Source organism: Xiphias gladius, chromosome 12 (genome assembly GCF_016859285.1).
Source record: "Xiphias gladius isolate SHS-SW01 ecotype Sanya breed wild chromosome 12, ASM1685928v1, whole genome shotgun sequence".
Lineage (NCBI taxonomy): Eukaryota > Metazoa > Chordata > Actinopteri > Istiophoriformes > Xiphiidae > Xiphias > Xiphias gladius.
This window is the reverse complement of record NC_053411.1, coordinates 15,802,821-15,814,148: the sequence shown is the minus strand read 5'-3', so window position 1 is coordinate 15,814,148 and position 11,328 is coordinate 15,802,821. Positions and strand designations below refer to the sequence as shown.

Here is an 11,328-nt window from a genome sequence, read left to right as displayed (position 1 = left end):
GGCGCCGGAAGTAGCTCGTGAGCTGAAGCGTTGTCAAATATAGATGCGCGTTCAAAGGGATACAGGGCTGAAACCTACTGTCGTGGCCCCAGTGTTGTAAGTCTTTGGCGGGACTGATGACATGGGAAAGTTTTTGGTATTAGAACACATACGTATATAACAACAAAACACTGAAGACATGAACCCAAGAGGTCCATCGCTTTAGACGCTTTTTGGTATTAGGTGTTTTCAGTTTTGCTTGGCTACGATTCCAACAGTAAACAACCAAAAGACTCGGTTTCCTCCCAAAATAAGATCACTTGGGTCACGACAGAACCTGATCCCGGCTTTTGCTTTTTGTGCAAACGCAATCCAGGAATTCCAGCGGTGCCCTGAATCCTCCAAGGGCCCCTGAGTTTTTCTAATTTGACTCAGCGCAGCAAAGAAAACTACATAAACACACACAAGTCTCTCACGTTGCTCATGTTTACAGCCCTTTGCCCGTTACAGCGTAAACCCCTTTTCACCCCCCCCCCCACGTTCACGAGATAGAATTTCAATCGTCTCTCCTTTTCCGAACTCGTAAACGGTGTAATGAGTTTCATTTGCTTCGGCTACGTTGGGCTCAAACCGCCGAGGTGACCACAGCAGTGTTCATAAAGATCACAGGGAATCCTCTCTCCCTCTCACACACACACACACACACACACTCGTACCTCACTTCTGCTCAGCACATGCCAGGTCTGAGTGGTGACTCCTACATTTGGTGTGAATTTCCAGGCCATTAATTTGGGGAACATCACTTCTAAAGGAAACTGCCCGACATTTGTGGTTCCTCTTTCAAACGCTCTCCATTAAAGCCTCTATTAACCAGGCCCACACTGCATAAATCACTGCTTAAAACCCAGCAGAGACACATGACAACAACATGCTCTCCTGTGTTTTATTTCAACAAACGCCTGTGGCATGTACATCAAAACACTCCAACAGTTAAGAAAAAAAAAAAGAAAAAAAAAAGTAATTCTGTGAAAACTCATGCATGAACATAACTTTCTTTTCATTTTTCAAACAGTACGATAGACAAACTTTACGCTAGGATATTCATACACAAGATTTCATGTTTATGTGTTGGTCAAATGAGAGTGAGTTTAGAGTTTTGTGAAAAGTGTTTCCACATACATGTATTGAGAGTTAAACACTGGTGGAAGTTGCTTTAAAACCACTGGTCTTTCTTTGTCACTAAGTTTAAAATGAGTTTTTCTTTTTCATTTAGCAGCAGTTAAAGATGCAAGATAAGGCGGGATTTTCCTTTAGTTTTTCTACTTTTTAAAAAACCTTTTAAAAAACGTGCACGGACAGAAAAAAAAAAAAAACACTACAAAAAAGAAGAGAAATGTTGATGTGAATCTTAAAAAGGAACCGATGATGGACTTTTAAAGCATGAAAATGTTTTTAGTTACTACAGTTATTGTAGTTTGACGAAAAAAATCTTTACTTGAGGTCCACTTACTCGCTTTTTCTGGCGCTTTTGACCACATCTTGCAGCTGATGGAGTTGGAAGCTGGGAAAAAAAACCACAACATGCAGTTGAAAGCTCCTAAAAAACAAGAGTGAGTCTGTGGAGCTTGAGTCTGGATTTATTTTGTCAAACTGCTCTTTCTGTGCACAAATATGAACTTTGTGAGTCATTTCAACCTTTTTCACTAGACGGAGTCACTTCCAGATTATCAGTACAACCCCGAATTAAAGGACTTGATGATGATCCATTTAACTTTTCCAAGCATTCCCTAGTGGCATTTAATGATGCCAACACTGAGCCCCCCCACCGTGAGTCCAAATCCCTCGTGCACCTCAGCGTCATTAGGAGGATTTGGAGATTCCGGTCACTGTGCAGCTCGACGAGCAGCGGCGGCAGCTGAGCAATGCGACACGGAGAAATTCAACAAGATTTAGTTGTTTTCCAAACTTCTCCAGACACGAGCTTTGCATCTATTTTTAGACTTGCGTAGGGATCTTAGCGACCTACAAACAGAAATGTGACGGCGATCTTTGCTGTCTGACGTGTAAACTTCTGATCAATCCATTCCCTATACATTTAGTCGCATAATATCTGTGAGCATTATCATTACGGCTGCTCTTACAGGCAACTAGAGTGGGGACCGCATTTGTTTATTTCTGACGGAACTGTGCCATTTGCCTTCAGAAAGGTTTTGGTTTTTCACAGAAGAAGTCAATTTGTCTCAAAGCCACTATCGGATCAAATAGTAAGAAGACGGGATCAGAAATTTACTGACGTTTTTTTCGATACGCTGCGCGTCGGACACATTACAGTCAGAACCAAAGTAGTGAGGCTTGATACGCAAGCCCTATTGTACGGGCCATATGATGGTATAGTTGAGGCCGCTACACGCAGCTTGGGTGATGTTTTCATTTTTGGTCTCTCTGGGAAATCCGCTGCGGCCGCATTTGTTCACACTGAAATGAACTGATTTCACCTTCGTCTCCGGTTCTGCCAAACAAGTTTGGGGACTGCCGTTTCTATCCAAATCATCCTCAAAGTTCATGTAATCTTTGTTTTTGTCTGTCTGTGGAAAAAAAAAAGACAAAAAAAAAAACAACCTTTTTTAACTTTCCCTGCATATTTTCCATTTAAAATTCCCATCTCTGTCCAGATGTTTAATTTGAAGGTTTTGCCCAGGGGTCAAAACATTGTGGCTGAGCAAATCAATGTAAAATCTCTAACCGGCTATTTCCCAAACTTTTCCAGACCATTTGTTTGTAAACTTTCCAAGTGTCTCTGGACGTTTCACATACTCTGCAGGACTTTCCGGACCTGATCAGAAACCCGGGTTTTTTTTGTTGTTTTTTCTTTACAGGTTCGTTCGGGGAACGTGGCCGTTTCGCTTTATGTCTGTTTTAGCGCTCATCTGTCCTCGGGGAGTTAAAATCACAGCAGCGCCGCGGTGGACGTGAAACGGGACACTTGAGAAATCTGTTTTTCCGTTTAGTTTAAAATGTGCAACTAATAGGACGCACACAAACGCATCCCTTGATACCAAAAAAAAAAAAAACAGGGTGCACTGACTGTAAAATCCTGCTGTAATTCAGTTTTACATAACCACATTGAACATACCATAAACTCTCTCATTCACACAAACACACATAACCTTTCAAAAACACTAAGGATTAAAAACAGTGAGTGTTGTACAGCGACCACATCACCCCCCTCCCCCCTTTATTAAACTGTTTTCCCCTGGAAACACTCAGCTAATGTTTTCCAAAACCTTCTCTCGCTCTCTTTTTCCTGCCTTCATCCCTCCCTCGTTTGCTCCGTGCCTCGGGGCCGAAGGGGTCTGCTCCATATTGTCTTCATTAAAACCGCCGAGCATCGACCTGGTTTGGAAACATGGTGTGTTTGTGTGTGTGTGTGTGTGTGTGTGGATGAAGCTGAGGCTGCCGGCTCCTAAACCACATTCTTTAAATTCCCTGTAAACAAGAGAGAGAGAGAGAGAGAGAGAGAGAGAAAGAAATGAGAGTGGTGGTGGTGGTGGTGGTGGGGGGGGTGCACACATGTGTAACAACACACACATACATACAACCACCCACCCACATGCAAACAGACAGACACACACGCACACACACACAAAATGGGAGTACGGAGAAGGGACACCAAATTAAGTGGGATACAAAACCAGGCCAAACAGATATTAGACAGCAGGACAAAACCAAAAAAAAAGATGGAAGCAGTATGGAGGAGAAATAAACACACACACACACACACACACACACACGTATTTTCACTCAAACAAACATAAACACACACACACACACACACACTTGTGCCAGTGAAAATGTAGAATAACATCTGGCTGAGGTAAGCCCTGCTGCGTGCATGCAAAAAGGGAATCGATATGGAAATGACGAAGTTAAGCAACACTGCGAGTTCATTTGCATGAGGACACAGATAGTTTTCCATGTCTCTCTCACACACACACACACACACACACACACACACACACACACACGCACACACCCAAGCGAGTTGACACAATAGCTGCATTATAAAGTCTAGTCGTCAGTTTATTTTATATGTTTATATGCAAACAATGACGCTTTGTTTGTCTGTTGTCATGTCAAATGGCCTGATTGTGAAAAATAAACATGTTGCGTACGCACACGCTAACACACACACTAAGACACACACACACACACTAACACACACACACACACACACGCACGCACACAGCCGCGGTGGATGAGTAATTGCCCTGACAAACGTGGCCCTTCACTGACGCAGTGAGGGAGGATGTCCTGTTGGTCGGCCATTGTGGAGCTGTCAGTGGAGTCCTGTCATGTTCTGCCTGCAGTGACAACAACAACAGCGGCTTTATCGAGGACCACAGTGGGGGAAAAAAAACAGTAAAATAAAACGTTTTTAATACTTCCATGTGTTTTTCATCGTGGTCCCCGATCACTCTGTCTCCATCTCTCTATTTGTTTTCTAGAGTGGGTGACGCTGAATCTGGCGGTTTAAAGCTCCACTCAAGCCAGAACCGCGCTGGCGCCTTCAACACAGAAACATTCTTTAAATTTGTGGATACAGGTACGTCTGGTTGTCTGCGTATGTCGACACACGACGGACGTTTCGACCGAGAGGGTGTGGCGCGCTCTCTCCCGTGAACGTCACACTGAATTTTTTCCCACCGACGGGTGTTTCAGTTGCACGCAACAACCTCGCAGTATATGTTGCTCTAGCTCAGGTTTCAATTTGAAATCTGGATTCTCCGCATTAAAGAGTTGTGCAAGTCAACTTCTACTATGATGAACAGTACAAACTCGCAAGAAGGCCCAGACGCACATCAGTGGGAGAGTGGCTTCAGACCTCCTACACGAGGGATAGAGGTGTAAAAGATGTGTAAAATATTCCGCATATTTCTCTTCTCATTCATATTTTGCGCCACATTTTTGTTTTCCCAATTGCCACTCTGATGTAATCCGAATTTTCCACTGATAAATTGTAAACTGAAAGTGTTAATCTATTGATGTACTTTGGCATATTTTTTTTCACATTTGTAAAAAAACCTGAACCGTTATTCATTACTAGCTTTTGCTCTCTATATCGTACTTAATTGTTGTCCCTTAGTCTGTAAATCCTTTTCATTGCTTTGTTGGTTTCTCTGTGGGAAATTTACCCTGAATTATACTGTTTATATTTTACATACAGTATGTACAGGTAAAGGAGCTGTGATCTCTACATAGTGTGTCTAAACATTTCTGTAACTCATTTTAATCGTCTTTTTTTTCTTTACACAGACTGGCTCGCACGACCGGGTGCACGTTGTGATTTGGTTTCGGTCTTTGAGCTCTGAAGAGGACACGCTTGCGCCGAGACGTCCTCTTACGGAATAAATCCGGCGCATGCATAACCGTCAGAGGGCTCCTGCCTTTTAGGCTTGGTTGTTGCCTGCAGTTTGTGATACGATGAATTCAGTATGTTAATATTACACCTACTGCAAGAAACCAGGGTCGGCACGTAGAGTATTTCAATATCTAAAAGGTGAAAAAGTTCCCTTACTCTGTCGCCTGGCAGGTTAAATGATGTTTATTGGTTAAATACATTGTATTTAGTTATTAGGCCAAAGTGGGATTTTTAAAACGGTTCATTTTCATTGGCTGAGACCAGCAACGGCCTAGTCCGTGACAACAGGTGCCGGGCCTGAAGGGGTTTTACCGCACAAGGCATTGTGATTTTAGCTACTTCGCATGATTTGCTTAAGTTTGTCCACCACAAATACAGGCAGCGATCACCGGAAACCACAGCCACAAGGCCGGTTATAGCTACAACTGGGTGATACTGGGTGCCGTCCTCACACGTGGCACCCTGAAGACCACACGTGGCAGCTGAGGACAGATGCAGCAGTCGCTGACAGAGTATCTGGGGTAACGGATGCAGACAAGGCAATTTCTTTTTCCTACTGTGACAAAGGGAAAAGTCTCCAAAATCATGACGTGAGCTAAAAACAGGAAAAACTGTAAAAAGAGGAAGAGCAGTCACAAGCGGACTCTCAGCACCACTGACAGAAAAACAGCTACAAGGGTTTATGCTTCATAATAAGACTAAATTGATTAAAATATCAACTTTTATCACTGTTTCATTTGCTATTTAGGACAAACCTGTTAGCGTGTGCAATATTCTTTCTACCTCTCTTAACTTCTTCCTTTTTCTCAACCCTCTCTTCCTACACGTCAAGGCTTTCGCCCGCATCGTCTCCCACTCTGTCTCTGTCGAAACGATTAGTTGACAGGCAGAAACTGAAGTGATTTGTCAGGGAAAAGGCCGACCAATAATTGGTTTTAGCTTCTCCGATGTGAGGATTTTCTGCTTTTCTGTCTGTTATTTTAATTGTAAATTGAATATTTGGGGGGTTTTGGGACTCGTGGACGGGCAGTACAAACACTATGAAGACATCACCCTTGGGCTTTGGGAATTTGCCATGGGTGTTATTCATTATTTTCTGACATTAGGTCGCAGACTGACTCTTCTTCTCTCTTCCGCTCTCTCCCTGCGTCCATCCCTCTGCGTCTCTTTGATTTACAGATGCAGATGGTAAATTCTGCTAAAGTGACGAGCGACCACGGGGGGGGGGCCTCCAAAATTTACTACCTGCAACGTTAATCTATCACCGTGTCTGTGGGTGGGTAATATACTGGACGTGTGTGTGTGTGTGGGCATTTCTTCATGTCGGAATGTGGACATATCTCTTCTCTGAGTGTGAACTGCTTCGAGTCGTGGGTGTATATCTTTGTATGAATGTGTATCATATTTTGTCTGTGTGTGAAAGAGTGTTTGTGTGTGTGTGTGTGTGTGTGTGTGTGTGTGTGTGTATCTATGTGTGAGAGACATGACAAGCATCTCGTCAGCACAGGGAAGAATTAATGAGAAAGAGTAGCAGGATGTTAAGATGCTGCAATATTTCCCCTGCTGACACACACAGATAGTATGAGATTCAGTCACACAGAAAGGCTCGCAGTTTACACACACACACACACACACACACACACACACACACACACACACACACACACACACACGCACACACACACACGTGAGCAGCCCCTGGGGAAATCACGCCACCAGAGTCTCGTAAACACAGAACTGTGAATGCACAAACAGTCAGACAGCTGCTGTTGCCTCTGACGATCGCCGAATAAATCTTAATTAATACAGACGCTTAACGAGCCTGAGTGTGTGTGTGTATGAGAGAGAAACAACAGGAAAGACTGAGTGATTCCCTAAAAAGAAGAAAACTTTAAAATATGCTTGTAACATTTGGTATAACTCATTGATTCTCTCACATACGTTTGCTGAAAATGTACCAACTGGGCGCCTTATGTTGGGACACTAATAAAAGCCAACATGTTTCTGATGTCTGTGACAGAAACACGTTGTCTTTTATTATATGAAGTGACACGGTAGGAAAGGGGTTTTTTTTTGGGTTTTTTTTGTAAGCCAGGCTAGTGCTGTGGCTCTAGAGGCAATAATGTCCAACACGTCCTCTGCCCCAGACTTAAATTGCAATCCATCCGACATTTGTGGAGATATTTGACTGTGGACCAGACTCCAGCGGACGGACCTCTCTGAGTTTGGTCTCACTGTGACTTTTCATCAGGCGCCACCCACGGGTCAGAGGTTCCCCCTTTGTCCGACACTTAAGTTCTTGACGAATACCTCCAAACGCCTCGGCTAATTTGCTAACATTAGCACTTAGCTAAAACCGATACTACTGTGGTACAACAGCGCACTAAAAAGGTACTAAAAAGAGCAACATGCTAAAAGTAACATCCTAATCATGAGCAACCATGCTATCATTTAAACATAATAGCTGTTACATGCCAGATGTCAGCATGGTTGTTAACATAAATGTAAATATGTAAACTGTGGCCATGTTAGCATGCTACTTTTAGCAAGTAAGCAAACTTTACCTAGGGAGAAGAGGGAGAATGTAAGAGAGAGAGAGAAATTAGAGAGGTAACGATAGCATTCAGCTCAAATTACAACTAATGAAGCACAACTTAGCAGGCGTTCAAACCGAAAACAGACCTGCGTTAAAAAAAACAAAACACGAGGGGCTGCGCTGTTGGGGGAGTGTTGTTTCAGGCACTGTTGAGACACTGAAATGAGATGCATGAAGTCCAGTATGAGTAACAGATCCGTGAATCCGAAGGCCTATCAGATGCCAAAACACTGCACAGGTGTTTGTGATACTCTGGCACAGGATTTTACAACCCTGGAAAGTTATCGCAGCCGCAATTATTTTATCTTTTGTTTGTTTTGATCATGAAGGTAAACAGCAGAAGTATGGCACTGATGTGAAAAATTTAATCTACCACTAAGTTACCGGTAAGATAAGTCTGAGTGATAACATTGTAGTCGCACAGCTATTATGCAACAACAACGTTATCATTCAGCTCAACACACAGCTGAGTCTAAGGACACCAGGGGCTGACTAAAGTCCGACTTAGACTAATCCAAGTTCAGTTCAGTGGAGCTGAGCGTAACTGGTCTGTATGAGTTTGAGTTGTCCTAAAATGGCCCCCGTACAGACAAATCCCTTTTGATTTAGTTAAGTTTGGTTAAGTCTTTTCGATAAACGTCACCCTCAGGACAAAATTTACTTTTTCACAAAAATTGCCTTGCAACATTTCCTGCTGGTACAAAATGGTATTTTCTAATAAAACAGCGCGCTGTGAGCACATATTGTGCATATATACACATATGTATGTGTATAGTTTGATAAACATATGGGTTAGAGACGTAACACATGCTGAACGGAAATGAAAAAAGAAGGCATTTTTCAGGATTACCACTTTAAGATTCAAATCTTTACAGTCCATTCGTGCCAGCAGACGGAGCAGATGTGGGCACAACGCACGCAAAACAGGCTAACTCACAGTTTCTCAGGGAAACCAGTGTTTATAAGCAGCACAGCTCTTCCAAAACCAGAGAAACACTTATCCACCCCAATGATGTCATGTGGATATGTTTGCCTAGAGGTGTGTGTGTGTGTGTGTGTGTGTGTGTGTGTGTGTGTGTATGTATGCATTAGTTTATTTAGCAGACATGTAGATCTTTCTTTAATCAGATACAGAGAAAAAAAAAAAGCGCGCACATTTACACCAATGTTTAAAATCGAAATACGCTCACTTATGGTTGAGGTTTTATTGTCCTGCTTGTTGTGTGGTTGAGCGCTTTGCGACAGAACTAATTGTGTGGGAAGTAGTTTCTGTCCTGACAGAGAGAATAAACTGATAGAAGAGACAGAGAGACATACAGAAAAAAAAAAGGAAGGAAGGAAAGAAAGAAAGAGAGAGGACATAAAAGAGACGTGACAGGTTGAGAGCAGGAAGGAAACCCCGGTGGAGGAAGGAGAAGAAAGAAGAGAAGCAGGTAAAAATCTCCTGGATTCATATGTGGTGTAAAAGGGTGAAAATGAAAAAGAGAAGATGAAAACAAACGGTCAGGAGGGACATATGGAATCATCTTGGCCCGACTGCAAATACAAGCCCTACAGGATTGACCTTGAAAGTGATGATGAAGGTGTAAAGAAATGCAATAACTTTACACACTGAAACACTTCATTTTACAATTATCCCTCCTCGACGTGCAGTTAACAATTACTGGGCAAAGGGAAGTAAAAGAACAAGAGAACTGATAAACGGCAGGAGAGGCAGATGGGACGCAGCAGCCAAACGCACAATTTCCCTGTTTCTCTCCATCTTTGGCTTGTCTGTATTTCATTTCTCCTCCCTTTTGTTCTCTCCATCCACCCGTTCATCCGTCCGTTCCCTCTGTTTCCACTAATAAAAGCCGTATGACTGGAAACCAGCGATACTTTCAACCCCTCCGGTTGTGATGATTTAACGCGAGCCAACAGACCAACTGAATTTCGGCAAACAAACTCCTGTTCCCCTGATTTGACGTGACCTGGAGTTTTTCAGAGCGGGGAACTTAATGCTGTTTGGATAAACCGCTCCAGCATCCGACATGGTTTTTGTCAGTACGATGACCTGTTCTGTTCGCATTCATGAGGCTTCAGTTGCTAATTGATACCATGTCTAATAAAATTTGAGGACACAGTTTCTCCTTCCATTCTGGCTTTCCATTCACACTGAGCCACAGTTTTCCACCACCAGAATGGAGCTTTTCAAGCTTCCTCCCCGGCGAATAAATCTGACAACGGCAGTCCCGGCTCGCAGTTTGGACGGTAAAAACTAAACTTAACAAAAACGCTGCCTTGCAATTCTCAGCCTTTCGCAGACATGGCTAAGTATTTCCCCTGACCATCAATGGCAGGAAGCGTACTTTCTTTCACCTCCGGCTCTGAGATTACTCATTTTATTTCACTGTAGCTGATTACACAATACAAGTGCTGTCACTGACACAGCTTTAGGTCTGTTCAAATCCGCAAACAGACAAAAAAATACAGATTGAAGAGGGGATATAAATACACTCAAAAGGATCATAGCTGGCTGTCATACTGTATAAAAACCAAGTAAACATTTGTGCAAGAGGGTGAACAAATAGAAAAAAATACACTAAATAAAGTATTTCCTTTACAGGTAGCGTGCAGTTCGTCTAGTTGCCTTGCATTTTTCGCACAACTTTAATCATCTGAGCGTTTTGCGGTCTGCATATAATCGCCCAATCAGCCAATAAAATTACTGTAGGGAGATTAGCTCTAGGTGGTAGCAACATACACACCGACTGCGATCTGTCATCTTAAAATCTCACTTTTCCTCCCGGCTCTGTATTTTAATAAAAGTCAGGGTCCTATGGCCTCGGAATAAGCCCAGATTCTTTGCTCAAATGTAAACGATTTCAAATTGCATGGACATGTTTTTTGTCTGTATTTGCGATGCCCAGACCAAACTAACCTCCACTCATGTCCCTGCACTGATTTGACATGTGATCACAGCGCCTCTAAAATTTTCCTTTTCCTGTTCAGCTGAAAGACACCTTGGTTTTATCGTTTTCAGGGAGCTAAAATATCTGGGCATTCCCAGATCCTGCCCCGTTAGAGGAGGATTTTTACAGCTTTGAGAAGGTTGAACGGAACTGATTTTGGAGTTCATTTATTGGTCTTCGGTGGTGTCTTTTGTGTGTGTTTGGCTAGATTTAACCAAAAAAAAAAAAAAATAAAATAAAACATTTGTCCAGTCACACTCCATCCCTGATGGTGGCAGTAGTACACATTTCAACTAAAAGAGGAGGAAGACGAAGAGATTTCATTACATTTTTTTGTACTTCAGCGTGGACCACGACCACCTTCAGAACAAGAACCTATAACA

At 42.7% G+C, this 11,328-nt stretch overlaps 1 protein-coding gene across 1 annotated transcript in view; it reads right to left on the bottom strand.

Annotated features, from left to right (window-relative positions):
• Window positions 1-900: 900 nt before the first annotated feature.
• The window catches only part of hdac8 (histone deacetylase 8), a 33,269-nt gene continuing 22,841 nt past the window's right edge, over window positions 901-11,328 (bottom strand). Inside the window, exon 11 of the mRNA XM_040141497.1 lies at window positions 901-3,465. Within this exon, the coding sequence (XP_039997431.1) occupies window positions 3,443-3,465 (23 nt within the window). The 3' untranslated portion in view covers window positions 901-3,442. The remainder of the gene's footprint in view (window positions 3,466-11,328) is intronic.